Below are 18,089 nucleotides of genomic sequence, written 5' to 3'. Positions count from 1 at the left end.
CGGGCAGGGAGTGGGAGCGGGAGTTGATGGAGGATCTGAGCAGGGCTGCTCCGAGGGTGTCTGCGTGTCCTGCCGCAGAAACGATTTATTATTTTATTTGGTTTAGCTATATTTTATCTGGTTTAGCCATAGAAAAGCAACTTGTGAACTGAACCTTTTATTTCAGTTTGACTAAGTTGGTTCTTCACCCAGCTAAAGCAAAGACGTGTGTTTAAAGCGAAATCGAAGTGTGCTACACTTTGTATACATGAAACAGTTTGAATTATTTTTTACGTCAGATCTTTGGCAGTGGAGGCCAACTCCGTGCGTGTGAGTGCACAGAAAGCGGGAGCCGTGGGCCAGGCTGTCACTGCACTCACAAGATGCTGTAAAACATTTGGGTACGGTCTATGTCTGCAGATCTAGTAGCTGGGAAAATGGGAGGAAACTGGAAAAGGCTGTGAGAAAACAGATGTATCAGCCTGAGCATTTGATGAGCCATCCACATAGCTCGCAGTTAAGCTAAAGCAGTAAAATAAAGCAAAGGGAAAATGTTTCCTCTGGATAACGTGGGACACAGAGGTGCTCCCAGCAGATCTGATGGGTGTTTTCAAAAGTTGGAGAGAAACCCCTGTGGGTTAACAGCAGCAGCTGTGCCACCACCACGGGCTCCTCCTGTTTCAGTGCCTTTTCTCAGGCTAAAGCCTGAAATAACCAGGGAAGGGCCCTCTCCCAGCAAACATTCCCCCTGTCACTGTGGGACTGGTGCTGCGCGAGGCTGTGCTGGGGCTTCTGGGGACACCGTGCACCTCCTCCCCATGCCAGCACTCCCACCCTGGTGTGACTGTCCTCCCCAGTGAGGCCACCGCTTGGCCATAAGCTGGCCTGGGAGCACCAGTGCTGGCACTGTGTTGCCCAGTGAGGACACTGGTTTGCCTGTCAGAAGCACTGGTTTTCCCATGGGTGGCACTAGAATGCCCAAGGGCTGTACTGGGCACTGGGGATTGCCCAGGGGTGGGATCAGGTTCCCCAGGGAAGGCACTAAGTTGCCAAGAGGCTGCACCAGGTTGCCTGGAGTGGCCCTGGGTTGCTCACCAAGGGCACCAGGTTGCCTAATAGCTGCACCAAGTGAGAATCACAGGATGGTTTGGGTTGCAGGGCCCTCCCCAGCTCCCCCAGTGCCCCCCCTGCCATGGGCAGGGACATCTGCACCAGCTCAGGTTGCTCAGAGCCCCGTCCAGCCTGGCCTGGGATGTCTGCAGGGATGGTTCAGCCACCACCTCTCTGGCCAACCTGGGCCAGGCTCTCACCGCCCTCAGGGCCAACAATTTCTTCCTCATGTCCAGCCTGGATCTCCCTCCTTTAGTTTAAAACCATCACCCCTTGTCCTGTCACAACAGGCCCTGCTCAAAAGTCTGTCCCCATCTTTCAGCCCCTTTTCAGCACTGAAATTTGCCCAGTGAGGGCAGCAGGTTGTCCAGGGCAGGAACTAGGAAGCCACATGAAGGTGTTTGCTTGCCCAGGGGTGTCACTTTGTTGCCCATGGAGAGCACTGAGCTGCATCACGTTGCCATAGCGGCTGCAGGGAGCTGCGGGGCAGAACCCGGTCACTGAGCAACCTGTGCCCGTGACAACGCTCCCTGGTCCTGTGTCACTGCCCGGGGACACCGCAGTGCCTGGCACAGCTGCCACCAAGCCCAACAGCACAGCGGTGAGTATCAGCCCCCCCAGGCACCCCAAAAACCCCAGAGTGTACCCCACACCCAGGCAGCCGAGAGTGAGCGTGTGCTTTAACTGGGAGAGGAGGACTGAAAAAGCAGGTATTTCTCCTAATCCCTCACGATGTCTCTTATGTCACCCAGATGTCCCCCAAACTAGGTGGTCAGTGACTCCCGATATGTGTCTGTGTTCAGGAGTGGTAGAAAACGTCACCCTGGGATGACGTATCCTGAGAGAGAGATATAAGGGCATTTGTTTCAGCTGGAAATGCAGGAAAAATTAACTCCGGTCCATTCCCAAGGTTTTTTCCTCCCTTTCTTAAATGTGTGTCTGTCAGCATCCAAAAGCGAATAATTTATTTGCAGGGGTGGGAGCCAGGGAAGCCATCTCCTACTCACTGAATGCAGTTTCTCAGGTATAAATAAGCGGCTGGGAGCTCAGGAAAGTGCATTTATCCCTAACAGGGACAAAAGGGCTGAAGTGACTGGTTTGTGGGAACCGGCACACACAGTGGTTTTTGTTGGACCTGAGCACAGACATTTCGTCCTCGGTTCTGCCAAACTGGCTCAGAGGGTCGTGTTTACGAAAGTTCTTTTCTTTTTTTTTTTTTTTTTGCTAAATACGAGGGTGTGATTTTCCTGCTGCCCATCCCACAGACTCGGTTCCCCCAGTGATGCTGCTCCCAAGTCAGGTACTGGGACAGCCAGTGCCAGCACGGCCAAAATTGGGCAAGGCTTGAAAATACAGCATTCAAAGTTCAATCATTTCCCAGCTGCAGGCTGTGCACTTTTCCCCTCTGACTCATCCCTATTTTTCTCCAGTTTGCCTGAGCTAAAGGACCTGTGATTCTCCTGCATTTGCCATTCACTTATTTAATAGCTGCATTTTGAGACACTGTTCACCTGAATGCATGAATAACAGGCACCAGTGACGTAAAAAGTCTCTTAAATCACCTGCCCACATAGCTAGATGTTGGAAAATGTGCGGTTTAATGAGTTGTGTTGTCTGCTCATCACCTGGTGTGAACGGGCACGGCTCCAGGAAAGTCAACATACTGTGGGCATCTGGCATTGCAGGGGGTTACCGGGGGTACGGTAACACGGGCAGAGCTTGCCTGGCTCTGTGTCTCTCCCGTCTATCACCTTTTAAGCTTTCCAGGAGGGAACCGTGACTCCTTGGTCCTGCCCTTGTGTGGAGAGAGATGTTCCTTGTTGCAGAGGTGACTGAAATGAAAGAAACTTCCTTTCCCAATGGTTTTTATGATTTAAAAACTAAGCCAGCCTCTCTCAGCTTGCCTGCACGTGCAAATTGATCAGGGTAGCCCAGGAGGAGCATTTAAACTTCTGTTCACCTGGTTGCTTGTGTGGATGCTTTGTTCTAGAATAAAAGTGAGTTTATTTCATGCAAACACCCCCCTTTTAAAGGAAGAAAGTTGATTTTGTGCTGTAACGAATGTGATCTAGCACATGCTTTGTGTCAAACCCCGCTCCCATCCAGTATCCCACCAGTGTCCTCATCTTCCCCTGGAGCTGTGGGCCAGGCTGGGGGCAGTGGGGACAGGACGGTGTCAGGGGAGGAATGGCCACAGGGTTTGTTCTGCCAGTGAGTGACGCCTGTAACCACACAACAGCTTCACACCGAGCACAACATACCCTCCTGAGGGTTTGTCCTCAGATTAGGTGTGTTAGGTACATTTGGTGGCCCTCTGCATTATATTTCTGATAACAGTTGATTGATAACCTCAATCTGGAAAGAGCAATAGCACCCACAGTGCCTTATGTAGTTATTGGTGGCAAAATCTTCTCGTGTGGCCATTCCTCCCAGGGTTACTACAAGGCTGGCGTTTATAAGCCACTATAAAAAGATTTTGTGGGATATCTCATTTCAAAACACATTTATTTTACATCAAGTAAGCCATAGACTTTTTTCTTCCTCTGCAAGTCAAGAGGTGGCTGTTCTTTTGAGGCTGAAATAAGTGGGGGGTTTTCAAATTTGGATGTAGTCCTGCAAAGCTCAGCTCGCCAACAGACTCCTCACTCGAGCATTTGATGCAAGTGAAGAGAGAGGTGATGAGGATGGAATCCCTCACCCAAAAATCAAGCTGGATTGGTAGCAGCTGTGTGTCCAAAGCTATCAGGGCTGGTGATGGAACTCTTAAAGAGAAAATTACATCTGGGGTACTATAAGATCAGCAGACACGCCAGCCAAAAGAAACAAATGAACAGCACAGAATCAGCAACTAGAGTTTCACTGGATTGACAGAATGAAGGAAAATGAAGGCGTAATATCTGCCATTCTCCTTAGCGGCCATGATTTGTTTTTCTCCGCATTTCAAGACCTTATGCTAGATACTAACAACAAAGTCAAATCCTTATATACACAAATGCTTGAGATGCTGTCAAGAGGGATTTGCTTTCAAGAGTCCTGGGCTTGCACAGTGATGTGTGGGTGCTGCGTGTGTTGCTGTCTGTGTTAGAAGTTGCACGTGTTGCTGTAAGAAGCAACGCAAGTGCAGGAGCTCCCTGAGCAAGGTTGTCTCCTGTTTCCTTTGTGCAGGACCCGTCTCTGAAATAGCAGCATTCCAGAATGGAGCTGGTCGGCTCTCCCTTATCATCAACATTTGCCCATCCAAGATCAACACCTTCCAAGTTCCTGCCTGCCATCAGCACCATGGCTTCAAGCTACAAGAACCGCTTTCCTTACTACCCCTTGCCTCAGAGCTTCAGCCTCCCCTGGATGCCCAAATCTTACTATAAAACAGCTGCCATCAACCCAACTTTGGCTCCCTTCTCCAAGAGCTCCCAGGGGGAACCCCCCAGCAAGATGCTTCCTTTCGTTTCCAACAGAACCACCCTCTTCACCCGGTACACCCCCGACGACTGGTACAGGTCCAACCTGACCAACTACAAAGACTCGGAGACTTCCCGACGCAACGCGGAATGTCTGAGAGTCGATACCACCCGCTTGATTCAGGATAAATATCAGCAGACAAAGAAAACCCAAGGAGAAAGCACCAAAAACCTGGGAGAACGTGTCAATTATATTGAATTTTGGAAATCGGAGCTCCGCCATGAGCTGGATGAGATGATCGGGGAGACCAACGCGCTCACAGACGTCAAGAAACGACTGGAGAGAGCCTTGGCTGAGACGGAGGCCCCGCTCCAGGTAAGGACCGTGTCCAGGGGGCTGCAAGCTGAACCCTCCTGCTGGAACATCTGCAGCTGTTCAGACGTCTCATTAAGTTTCATTGCAGCTCTGTAACATCTAGAAAGTTTTTATTAAGAGACCATTAGTTAAGTTAGTAATAAACAAACCCCTTGCCATCTGCTGCATCCCCTATCAGCGCATGCTGAGTGCATCGGAACAGTATTTGCTTAACCAAATATTTTTATAAGCGGTATATCCAAAATCCGTGTTTGGGAGACAAAAGCCCGTGTCTTACTCCAAGGCTCTGGCAGGGTCAGCGTCAAGGCTGACACAGGTCCCTGCGTTCAGCTGTGGTCACACCGGGGACACGTGTGCTCCCTCATGTTCATTTAATGCTGATGCTGCAGCTCGACTGCTCGTTGTCAGCTAAATTAGCTGCCAAGGGCACTTTTCCCCCCTGCTGTCATCTCCGTGCCCACCTATAATTTATGTTCTTACATGACTTGAGATGGGGACTGTCCCCATAGGGACCGCTGTCCCTGGAGCCAGCAGTGATGGCATGTCCCCAACAGGTTGCTCTGGAGTGCTTGCTTCACCGGGAGAAGAGGATGGGCGTTGATTTAGTCCACGACGAGGTGGAGAAACAGCTCTTCACAGTAAGTTGGACAACTCGGATCATGTGTTAAAGTTATTTTTACCTAAGCTGCCCTAAACAGGTTTTGCAGCCTTGTTCGCTAACTGGCTTCTCAGTGCTGGTGAGGTGCGAAACTCTTCAAGCTCCCAAAACCGGCTGGGCTGGGGACGTTGTTTCCCCAGCAGCGGCACGTCCGTGCGGTGTGCGTGAGATTTGCCCTAACAGAGGAAGGAATAGCTGAACATCAGCTGTGACTTTGTGTAGCATATCATAGAGACATAGAATCATTTTGGTTGGAAAAGCCCCTCAAGATTATCGAGTCCAACCGTTAACCCACCCCTGGCACTGCTCCATGTCCCTGAGAACCTCATGTCCGTCTGTCCAACCCCTCCAGGGATGGTGACTCCAGCACTGCCCTGAGCAGCCTGTTCCAGTGCCCCACAGCCCTTTGGGGAAGAAATTGGTCCCAAGATCCAACCTCAACCTCCCCTGGATCCTCTGTCCCTCTTCAAGCAGTTTGTGAGACTGTCCTGCCTTTCAGAGCCCTGTCGGAACAGCATCTATGTGTATCTATACCACATACATATGATAAAGCTACATATCCACATCACATCCACATATCTATACGTATCACATGCAGATATGGAAAAGGCAGCGTGTGCCTGACAGCTTGTCTGGTTTTCCCAACTATATTAATTGGTCTAACAAAGATATATCTACCCGCAGCTTTGTATTGCTCAAAGCAGCGTGGCCACAGCGAGACTGCTGCTGTGTGTGCTTAGGCAACGTATTTTATAGAAATCATAAAAAGGTGCACTCCTGCCTGCCTTTACATAGTCTGCTTTAAATAAAAGGAATAAATGCAAACATGGCAAGAGTTGGCACAGAAGATGGGATCCTAACACAGGGTATAATGAAATACAATCATTGCAAATGCATCGTGAAACTGGGAAGGAAATTGCAGCCCCTGGGACTGTGAAGCCACTGCTCCATTCGATTTTTTTTTTCTTTTCGTATGAGTCAGGCCCTAAAAGATTAGATTATTAAAGGTCATGAAGGTTTGGGAAAATAATCGGAGCTGATATCTCCATAATGGGATTTTGGATTTGAAGTGTTTGGGATGTATTTAGGCTGTGCTATTCAGCTGGCTCCTGAACACAGGAGGGCTTAAAAATCACTGATTTTGGAGCACTAATCACCTGCCTCCAGCAGCTGGGGCTTCACAAACGCAATGGATTTGTGGTGGAGTCAAGAGAGCTGAGAGCTCGGTCAGACTCAGCTGCAGAAGTGTGCTGGGGTTAGGAGGCACCTTCTCCCCTCCCTGCCTGTTTGCTTTGGGCAGAAGGACAGGCAGGCGGGTTCTGGCTGTGTGCAGGGTTGAAGAGATCTGAGGGGACACGTGTGACCAGGACTGTTGAGTGTGGACAGTGACGGGGTCATGCTTTGCCTTTGCCCAGGAAGTCGATGTCATCAGGTCCTGCCAGGAGAGGATGCAGCGGTACCTGGACAGGGCGAAAGCCCAGCTGGCGTAAGGAGGAGCTGCTTATCTCCTGCTGCAGGGCTGACGTGCATTTGCAGCTGGAATCAAAGAATCACAGAATGGTTTGGGTTGGAAGGAAACTTCAAAGCTCATCTAGTCCAACCCCTGCCATGAGCAGGGACATCTGCACCAGCTCAGGTTGCTCAGAGCCCCGTCCAGCCTGGCCTGGGATGTCTCCAGGGATGGTTCAGCCACCACCTCTCTGGCCAACCTGGGCCAGGCTCTCACCGCCCTCAGGGCCGACAATTTCTTCCTTGTGTCTGGCCTGAATCTCCCTCCTTTAGTTTAAAACCATCACCCCTTGTCCTATCGCAACAGGCCCTGCTCAAAAGTCTGTCCCCATCTTTCTTATTGGCCCCTTCTAAGTACAGGAATGCCACACTAAGGTTTCCCCAGAGCTTCTCTTCTCCAGCTGCACCCCCCAGCTCTCTCAGCCTGTCCTCCCAGCAGAGCTGTTCCAGCCTCGGATCATTTCTGGGGCTCCTCTGGCCCCTCTCCAGCAGGTCCGTGTGTGTCCTGTGCTGAGGACCCAGAGCTGGACCAGCACTGCAGGGGGGGCTCACAGAGCAGTGTAACCCCCCCACCAGACCCCAACCTTTCCCCACACCCCACACGCATAAAACCCATGCAGGCTCCATGGGAAGTCAGTGGCGATGCTCGTGGGAGCACATCGCTGCCCAGCTGGGAGCTGCGGGGACACGGGATGGGGAGGAAACAGTCCCACCCGTACGTCCCCAGTGACAGCTGCCCTTTGTGTGTTGAAGGTCCAACAGGGCGGCCCAGCACGAGGTGGAGAGGGACCTGGCCAACAAGCAGACGGCCCACCGCATCGATGACAAGTGCCACCACCTGAGGAACAGCTCCGACGGCATCAGCTACTACCGAGGGGTGGAGCGGTTTGACGCCACGTGAGTGCACGCCGGGATGCTCGGTCCCTCTCCCTGGCAGGAGCTGGTTGTCCCAGCCCTCTCTAGAGGCACGTGTCTCTGCATGGCACGTCCATCCCGCCCGGAGACACCCACCTTGGAAGGGCCATTTCTCTCTGCTTGCCACGAAGGGAGCACAACCCTCTGCTTCCAGCTGGATGCCTAACAATCAGAGAGCAAGAGCGAGTCCCACTTAGTTAAACATTGTATACAGTTTCAGAGATCAGCCTGCAAATGGATTCAGTTCAGCACCTCTGCACAGCTCATTAAGTTTATGCATATTTTCAAAGATGTGTCAGTGCTTGCCTGAGTGCTCTTCGTTGACGTAAGGTCTGGGGGGTTCGCCCCAGCGTGGAGAGGGCCTGGCAGGGAGCCGAAGTGACACAGAAGATAAAGAAATAGAGAGCATGGTCCCGGGATAGAGTTCAGCTGCTTTTGGCTGCCAGGAATTCGGCTTTGGCTCTGCAGTAAATGCATGGTGACCTAAACCAGCACTTGCAGAGACGTGCTCGAAGTGGCAAAGGGCTGAGGGAATAAATTAGATGCACGCAGTTTATGGGGGGCATAGATTGATTCAGTTTTTCTAATGTAAGAATAATTATTCGCAGTAAAGCTCAGACATATTTAGACAGGCAAACGAATTGCAAAGGACTGACGCTAAAATTTAGAGGGGGGTAAATTGTGCCAAGGATCAGCATGTTTTAAATGAAGCTTATGTGGTATTTAAGGCTTTTGTTGACCTTGTTCTGGACTATTGCACAGGCGTGAACTTCATCCTGAATGCACACACAGAGAATCAAACATTATCGAATGCTCATTTGAATATGAAACTAGGATAAGTTATGAGCAGAACAAATTGACTGCAATCTGTGCCTTGTCGTGAGGCTGTGAATCACTTGCCACTTAAATGCTTCGAACATGTAAATATGGGGTCTGATTAAAATCTCCATTTTTCTGGGGAAATCTTTTGTTTGTCTGAGCTTTCCTAAGTATCACAGTTGTCTTCATGAACATGTCATCATTTGATAAGCGTGATTGACCAAATGGTGTCCAGATGTTTCACTTCCATGTGGTCAAATTAAGAGCGTAGGATTTAGAATCACAAACTTACAGAATGGTTTGGGTTGCAGGGCCCTCCCCAGCTCCCCCAGTGCCCCCCCTGCCATGAGCAGGGACATCTGCACCAGCTCAGGTTGCTCAGAGCCCCGTCCAGCCTGGCCTGGGATGTCTCCAGGGATGGTTCAGCCACCACCTCTCTGGCCAACCTGGGCCAGGCTCTCACCACCCTCACTGTATTAATAAAAAATTTCTTCCTCATGTCCAGCCTGAGTCTCCTTCCTTTAGTTTAAAACCATCAGCCCTTGCCCTGTTGCAACAGACCCTGCTAAAAACTCTGTGCCCATCTTTCTTTATCAGCCGCTTTTAAGTACAGAAAGGCTGCATTTAACCGATGTTTAATCCACGCTGATCCTGGCAGGGTTCATGCACCTCCAGCTTCAGCAGCACGGCCTTACCGGGGGCCTCTCCTTTCCCCCCCGCAGGATCTCAGTGCCAGAGTCGTGGGCCAAGTTCACAGATGACAACATCCTCCGCTCCCAGAGCGAACGGGCGGCCTCGGCCAAGCTGCGGGATGACATCGAGAACCTGCTGGTGGTGACGGCCAACGAGATGTGGCGCCAGTTTAACACGGTGAACGTCGCCTTTACCAACCGCATCGCCGAGACAGCCGATGCCAAGAGCAAGCTTCAGACCCACCTGGCTAAGGTAGTTGTAGAGCCTACCTGAAAGCAGGTTGTAGCATGGAGGGTGTTGGTCTCTTCTCCCAAGGAACAAGCGATAGGATGAGAGGAAACGGCCCCAAGTTGCGCCAGGGGAGGTTGAGGCTGGATCTGGGGAACAATTTCTTCCCCAAAGGGCTGTGGGGCACTGGAACAGGCTGCCCAGGGCAGTGCTGGAGTCACCATCCCTGGAGGGGTTGAACAGACCTGTAGATGAGGTTCTCAGGGACATGGGGCAGTGCCAGGGTTGAGTAACAGTTGGACTCGATGATCTTGAGGGTCTTTTCCAGCCAAAATGATTCTGTGATTTGTTAACCGAGTGCAGCCTGGGCTTGCAGCATTGCAGGCAGATGCCACATCCTGCAATGAGGATCCATTAAAAACTTTTCCTCTATTAGTTGCTATTGATGGATGATCAGTTCCTGCAAACAGTGATTTTGGGAAGCTGGTAATTCAATAGATCCATTGCTGCTTCCAAACCTCCTCTGATGTGACAGCAACAGCAAAGAGAAGCTTTTCCCTGAAGAGAAATTGCTGCTGGATCTGCGCCTCAATGTGTGGCTGAGTGACAGTGGTCTGAGCCCAGGCTCTGTTTATTGAACTTGGTTTTTTCTTCAGACAGACAGGAAAAAAGGGAAATTGTGTGGTCACTTGAGAATGTATTTTTGAATTTATACGTATGTTTCTTTTTCACACCAGACGCTGAAGGAAATCTTCGAGATGGAGATGAACATAGAAGCCCTCCGAAAAGCCATTAGGGACAAAGGGCCTCCATTAAAAGTGGCTCAGACCCGTCTGGATGAGCGGACACGGAGACCAGATGTGGAGCTGTGCCGGGACCCTCCCCAGATCCGGTAAGGCAGGAGCGCGGGGTCTGCAGGGCCCTTGAGGAGTCACTGGTGGTGGCACTTGGGAGCATCACTGGATGACAAAATTATCTTTTTCCCCCTAAATAGTCCTTCCATAGGTGCAGTCATGTAATCAAAAGTAACGAGCAGGTATTGCAGCCTTTGGGTGTTGGGAGAGCTCTGCACCCATGGAAGCTGCTGTGCCCCATGAGCAGCTGGATTTTTCCTGCTTGGGTAGACCTCATTCTCCCTTCTGCCTGCTTCCCGGTGGCTGGATATGCTCAGTTTTGAAGGATAAGTCCTTTAATCTCCAACACGCTTGTGTTGAGAGCACTTAGCTCCTTCCTTTTGGGTAACTGCAAGAAAGGGAGAAGTAGTAAGGGCTCTTGTCCCCTCCCCTGGGGACACTGGAAATCCTTTTGAGGACACAGTGAGCTCTTTGGGATGGGAGAAGCAGGCTGAGTGCCATGCACCCCAAATCTCACACCTCCTCCTGGGAGCCCTCTGGGCATGACTCCACGTGAAGCCTTTTAAAAGCAATTTAAATCCAGCCCCAGAGCCTGTTTAGCATCTCACATGCTGATTTTTTTTCCATCTTTCACTTGTTCCACATTCACTTTTAGCCTCTCCCAGCTGTCCCGTTTTGCTGTGTGTGCACCCCTGGGTGTGAGGAGGACCCCTCTGCACAGGCAGCTCCAGAAGGGTGAACAAAAAACCCACAAAACCGAGCAGCAACAGGAACCCACAGCTGCTTGTCCCTCTTCTTGGTGGCACAAGGTGCTCCGGGAGACACAGCTGCACTTTGCCAAAGCCTGAGAGCAAATTTAACCCTGCCTCCCTGCTGAGGTCTGGGCAAGCTCTGCCCTAGGCTTTCCCATGCATCTGCCAAAACCGGGGGGTCCAAGTTAGTCTGAGCATGCTGGAGGGGGAAATCCTGTGCCCAAGGGTGCTGGAAAGCTCCCCGCGTCATGGATGGAGTGAGAGGGATGCACTTTGTTCATAAGTGAAAAGCAACAATACGCTTTATTGATATAAAACGGTGGGGTAACAAAGTTCAGTGATAAATGTGACAGTGGTTTAACAAGATTTGATGGCAAGGTACACTTGATTATTTACTGCATAGACGACATGAGTCCCTTGAGTCATGAGGTTCAGAGAAGACACGTTTGTGTTCTTAACTCCTTCTCAGAGAGAAGTCTAAGTGCTGGATCCAGACTTAGTCTGAGACTTGATCAATGGTTTATGTCTAAAGGATTATATATGCACAATCAAGCCTTTAGATCACTTAGCTAGGATTTCAAAGTTTAGCATGCTATTACTTACCAAGGATCTGACGGGGTATGAATCTCTCAGCCTCGAGGAGTAACCTCGAGAGGTGCCCCTGCTCAGGGAGATCCTGTTTTACACCGCGCTGCCGTGCAGGAGAGCTCAGCTGGCTCTGCGCTGTCCACTGTTTATGGACTATGATGATTGACTCATATTTGCACACTGTGCAAATGTTGGTTTCTTCCAAATTTGGCTTGAGTTGGAGATTGCCCAGCACTGTGGTTCGGTGGGTGCCTTGCCATAAATTGCCCCTTGGCTCTCGTGTTGTTATTGGTCTCCCCCAAATGCACTTTGAGCCAGATGCATCCATCACAACCAGACACGTCCATCACCACCACCACAGGGGGTTATCGCTTGAGCAGAGTTATGAGAAAAGGCCAAGTTGGGGCAGGGGGGGAACACACCACCCCGCCCCCATGATGGGACTCGTAACGGGGATTTTTGCTGTTTTCCAGCCTTGTCAACGAGGTCCATGAGCTTGACGAGACGATCCAGGGCCATCAGCAGCGGCTGAGAGACGCTGAGGACATGTTGCAAATGCTGGTTCATGCCAAATCGATCTTGGAGCATGACCTGGCCGTCAAAGCCAACTCGCTCTTCATTGACCAGGAGAAGTGCATGGGGATGCGCAAGACCTTTCCCAGCACTGCCCGGCTGGTGGGTTATGTTTAGGTTGGGCTTAGCTGAACTCAGGCTATCTGTTGCAGGATGTATTTCCAGTTTTGCTAGGATACATTCCCATTTTTGCTAAGATACTTTGAAAATACATGATTAGACTTTCACTTTCTGATGGAAACCGTGAGTAGAAATTAAATGATCACTTTGTGTGTTACACGGTCTACCAGGACTTTTTTTTCCTTTTGGTTTTTCTCTTTCCTCTGCTCTTTCACAGTGTGCCAGAAAGTAGCTGAAAATACCCTGTATGCGACTAAGAGTAAATTCATCCATGGGGATTCATTCCTACCCTTTCAGTCTGCGATTTTAGGAGAAAAACTGTTGAGTCTCCCTCCTTTGGAGTCTGTCTGATATGGAAAAAGCACAAGGGGAAGTAAAACTCGTTGTCAGAGTAATTAGCTGTTGACATTCTAATGTATTTTTAATGGTGCAGCAGGAGAAACACAAACTATTCCGTCGAGCGTTGCAGTATGTTCTGTTCCTAAATATAAAAACCTGCATTTTAAGCTGATTTTATTCTAAAGATAATTCCCTTGCTTTTGAAAAATTTTAAATGTCATCTAAAATGTCGATGCTGAGGTCTTCAAATGAGGATGTACTTTCAACGGGCTAATTGAAAAAAACGCTGTGGTTTTAATGCTGGTGAGTGTGGATTGGTTCCTAATTTAACCTCTTGCATGTAGTTTGTGGAAGCACCAAAGCAATTTTAAGATAAAGAAGTGAGCCAGTTCTTAAGTCAGGCACCCTGACTGCCATGGCACCTGCTCTCTTGCTGGAAATCAGACTTATTTTACCCAGTATTTGAGCTTTCAGAGGGATAAATCTTTATTCAATCTGAGGTTCAGTGTGAAAGTCACTTTGCAAATTGTCTCCTTAGACTCACGTATCACTTCAACACTCTTGAACTTTTAACCTAAGTGGAGTTGAGCTCAGCTTAAAGCCTGTAGGCACCAAGAAATCCCAAAGGAGCAGAAGCTCAAGTCCCTTCTTCTCCCTTGGGAATCCAGCACATGGACCTCCTGGCCCAGCGTGGGGTTTCTCAGGAGCCAAAAGCATCTCTTCTGGTCCTGCATCCCCAGATGACCCATCCCACAGGTCCAGGTTTGCGGTCCCTGCAGCTCCCGGTGGTGGTTGCTCTGCTCTCCCATCTCAGCATCTTGGCAGCATCTCTTTTCACATCAGCAGCCCTACGCAGGAAGCAATTTTCTTTTTAACCTTTTTCTTTAATAGCGCTTTTGTCTCCTGGAGACTAAAAGTAGGTTTCCTCTACTTTGTGCGTATCTTGGAGCCAGAAACTGTCCATTCTAAAGAGAAGATAGGACTGTAACCAGGATAAACTGTCCAACTCATCGCACCTTCCCTTTCTCCACTTATCTCCCTCCCCGAAATAACCTGATGCTGAACTCACAGGGACTCCAGTTTCTGTTCACGTCCTCTCTCACCTTCGTGCTACTTTGTGCTGTTACTCTTCCCATGCTCCTTTACCAAACACTCCCACAAACCCTGGTGATTTTGGCTGCTCCCTTGTTTTGATGCCCCGCTCCAGGTGGGAGGTTTTCAGGCAGAGCTGCCTGTTCTCTTTTTTTGAGAAATGGGCCCCATGAATTTGTCCTCTGCTGAGCGCTGGGAAGCGGAGGCACCCGCAGTCCCTTTCTGAAAGGTTTTTAAGTAACTTGAGTGAAATCCTGGCATCAGCGACAGCTTTACATTCATTTAATTTCCACCTTCATTCTTGGGTCACATAACAAAATATCTGAGCCCTGGTTTACTACTAGGGCACACAGATGACAGTCAGCTCCTATCTTCTCCAATTTTGCTCTCAGAGGAGCCCAAACACTCATTTTTCCCACTAGCCCAACTCCTTTAAGGCTTTGTCCTTATTTACAGCATTGTTGTAAATATCTGCTCTAAATTTCTTCTGCCGTCCTCCCCTCTTGATGCTTCTTTACACAATATTGGCAACGCGTTTCTCTCCTCCATTTGAGCCATGACCAGAGGAATTCCAGTTGCAGCTTCTCTAATTTCATGCACAAATACTTTCCGCTTTCCTGCAGCAGATTTCCCAGACGTTAGAGAATTCCCAGGTCCCTTTGGGGTTTCATTCTCTCTATGCCAGTTTTTCATAAATTGACAATATTGATGTTACTTCTTCTGGTAGCAGATACTCTAAAATCCTCCCCAAGCACTTTGATAATCTAATCCCGTGTGTTTCAGTTTGAGTATTTTTTTTTTTCCCTCTCATAGTGTCTCCTATGCGCATCCCACGACAGGAGCCACAAAACTCCTGTAAAATGGGTCTCTAGGGAGCAGGGTTTGGGTGAAATTCCAATAGACACATGGCTCGTGGCAGGGTCTCCTGCAATGGGATGGTTTTGCCTCCCACGACTGAGCTGCTGGTGTGTAAAGCTGCTCGGTTCCATCCCTGCAGGGTTATTTTGGGGTTGCAGCCTCTATCTTTGATATATTCCAGGTGCATTAAACAACTGTCCCACCTTCCTGTTTCTGATGTGCAAGATGCTTTTGCTTTCGTACCATTAAATGGTTTGCTTTCATAATTCACTCTTAGATAGTATCCCCCTCTGCCTTTCTGCACTGACGTGGTTTCCTTTCTTTAAGGAAAGGACATGCCTGCTTTTATTGCTGCTTATTGCTGGTTTATTGCTCTCTTTATCAGCCAAGCTGCTGAGAAAGTTAGTTGGTGGAAATTCCTTTGCATCCCACAGCCATATTCCCACCCTCCTGCATCATTCTCATAAACCCTACAGAGACAGGTTTGCAAACTAATCATTTACTTACTGACTGGAGGAAAGAAAATAAATTAATAAAACCGGGACAGCGTTGCTTCATGCAAAGCCAAGCTTTGTGTCAGTCCAGGATCCAGTCGAGCAGTCAAGGCCAGTCTATCAAGAAGCTAATCGGAAAGGAGGCTTGGGTGTTCTTGAAAAACAAATTCATTGAATGTCCTGGAGGAGTCTGATATGAATTTGGGTGAAGCGAAAGCTTGCCAAAAAACATGTTAATATATTGTGTAACTAATGCAGATCTTTATGCTCGAGGGGGAGAGAATTCCCAAAACAGCATCAGCAATCAGAAAAAAAAAAACCCAAACTCGTTGCTATTATGGGAAAAAAAAAGGGACAAAACTTTGTCAAAATGTTAAGGGGAATTTGGGCAGTGTAGGATCATAGGAATGGCTGTGCTGGCCCAGACCGAAGTCCAGCGAGCCCCAGATTCAGCCTCTGACAGAGCCAACAGGAGATGCTCAGATAAAAGCACCAGAACAAGACAAGCACCCTGTGACACTTCCCAGTCTCCTTTCCCAGCTTCCAGCAATTAGTACCTCCAAGACTTCCTGAGCTCACAGGGCTGTCCTTGAATTTAATATCCCCCAATGGATTTGTTTCACATGATCGTGTTCCAGTTGTTCCTCGAGCCCGTGCAGAATTACAGCATCCACTGTGTCCCTCAGCATCACGCTCAGAGCATCGGCGGCCACACTTGGGATGCTGGAAGAGGCTGAAAAAGGGGCCAGATCCAGGACCGCTGAAGCCAAAAATATATATAAAACTCAACAGCCTGGGCAAAAAGGTGGCTTGAAGCTGTTTTAGATCCGTATCCTCTGGAGGTTCTTGTGTTCTCACAGCAGATTAACTTCTTTTATATGCTGGCAGGATGCAGGCGATGAGCACAAATCACAATTTCTGAAAGTGTCTGAGTATGTTCTGACACAGAGTCATATCCCAGCTGGGAAGTTCAGCTGGTTTCTTTGATTTCTGGAGTCAGTGGGTAAATTTTGGTTTCATTGAAGCCAGTGGGACTTTCTCCAGTGATTTCAGCCTGACTCTATCTGTGATGACAACTGGCTTGGACTTGAAAGTAAAAACTTGGATGAAGTTGGTTTTTGGGCATGAACACAGACAGGACTAAAGTATTTTATAAATTCTTTTTGGTTTGGTGGAAAACGAACATCAGGAAAAGTAAGTAAATGTCTCCAAGATGTATTAGACCTCTTGTTTTAGAAGTCTGCTGAATTTAAACATCTCCCCTTCCATTCTCTTCTGCTTGAAATGGCTTTTCAAACAGCCGCTCCACCAGTTTTATCGGAAAAGGTAAAACCCCTTATTTCGCAGTGTATTTTGATCCAAGCGGTGTTTTACGCTGGAAGAAAGGCCCGTTCCTCCCGCAGCCCTGCCGTGGGGCAGCCGTGCGGCTCGGCAGCCTGGCCGAGACCCAGCGGCGCTCGACACGTGTGTGGGGAAAGGGCGAGATCCCGGCAGCGCCCTGAGCCCCGCAGCCAGCTGGGGACTGTCCTCAGGGCGGAGAGCCTTCCCCCAGCTGGAAATGCTTATTCAGATAGTTATTTCTCTCTGTGTATGTGTATTTTTATATATATATATATATATACATATATAAAAATATGCATGTGCGTCGTTTGGAGGAGCACTATAGGTTCTCCATAAAATGCAAGTCAAAACATACATTGCTCTGCTTCTTTCCCTACTTGCACAGTTGTTCGAAACCAGGATTTTTTTCCCCTGTTGTTCTGTTCTGGTGGCGGTGCCGATTTCTGCCCCTTCCCCTTGGCATTTCAAATCCTCCGTTGCTAATTGTCTTAATCACCAGGGTAGGGAAGAGGAAGCGAGTCCCTAAAATTGTGATGACAGAGCAAAGTCTTGGGGTTAAACAAGTTCATCTGCAAGAAGACATACAGAGAAAAGTTTGGGGTTTTGTGTAGTTTGAAAATGCCTGTTTTGAGAGTGGTTTTGTTCCCCTGATGAACGCGAGGCAGGGGACGGGGTGCGTGTACGCTGGACCCGTGGCAGCAGAGCCCATCATGTGCTGGCTCAGGTGATGCCACAGACACAATTAAATGGGCTTTAGACTCTTTCCAGCAAAGTCCATTGCTGCCTTGTCAGATTCACATATGAGCCCCTTAAAGTGATATAAAACCCAATTTCCTTCTTAAATTCTGATTATCCAAGCTGAAGCATTGTAAGAATTTTAAGTGATCCCATTGAAAAGATTCCAAGTGAGAAATCCACTTTTTTTTCCCCGTTTATACAACCCATCAATTTTCCAGTATTCCCAGCACAGCCTGTGGGCGAATCTTGTTTGTACACAAAACATTTTTCAAATTTATTGTGGCGCCTGCTTTTATTTAGGCAGTGACCACTACTAGCCACACTCGGATGGAGCCTGAGCTGGGGAAGCCGGGCAGCTTTCGAGACCCTTGATGGGGAGCACTGTGCAATTCCCTGCTCTCTGCTGGGTCGGGCAGCAATGCCGTCTCTCCAGCAAACCCCCAAGGGCTCTGCTGTGAGTATCCTCATTTTCTCACCTCCTTTTCTGGCCATCCGGCACCTCCAGAGCTTCCATGTGCACCCACCGCCCTCCCTGCAGCAGCCCGGTCCCCAGCACCAGAGCTGCTGTGATAGCACGTGCTCAGCAGATGTTTCTCCAAAGCCCCGCTCTGTTTGAACGATGCACCTTTCCAAGAAGAGAAGTATCCGAGGAGCA

At 49.1% G+C, this 18,089-nt stretch overlaps 1 protein-coding gene across 1 annotated transcript; it reads left to right on the top strand.

Annotated features, from left to right (window-relative positions):
• Positions 1-4,284: 4,284 nt before the first annotated feature.
• TEKT3 (tektin 3) lies at positions 4,285-12,569 on the top strand. Its single transcript, XM_065647715.1, has 7 exons — positions 4,285-4,863; positions 5,418-5,501; positions 6,937-7,007; positions 7,784-7,927; positions 9,487-9,709; positions 10,423-10,577; positions 12,353-12,569. Exons 1-7 carry the CDS (start codon positions 4,285-4,287, stop codon positions 12,567-12,569), a joined length of 1,473 nt encoding a protein of 490 aa, XP_065503787.1.
• The last annotated feature ends 5,520 nt before the right edge of the window (positions 12,570-18,089 follow it).

This window comes from Caloenas nicobarica, chromosome 18 (genome assembly GCF_036013445.1).
Source record: "Caloenas nicobarica isolate bCalNic1 chromosome 18, bCalNic1.hap1, whole genome shotgun sequence".
NCBI classification, from domain to species: domain Eukaryota; kingdom Metazoa; phylum Chordata; class Aves; order Columbiformes; family Columbidae; genus Caloenas; species Caloenas nicobarica.
This window is presented reverse-complemented; position numbering and strand designations above follow the sequence as displayed.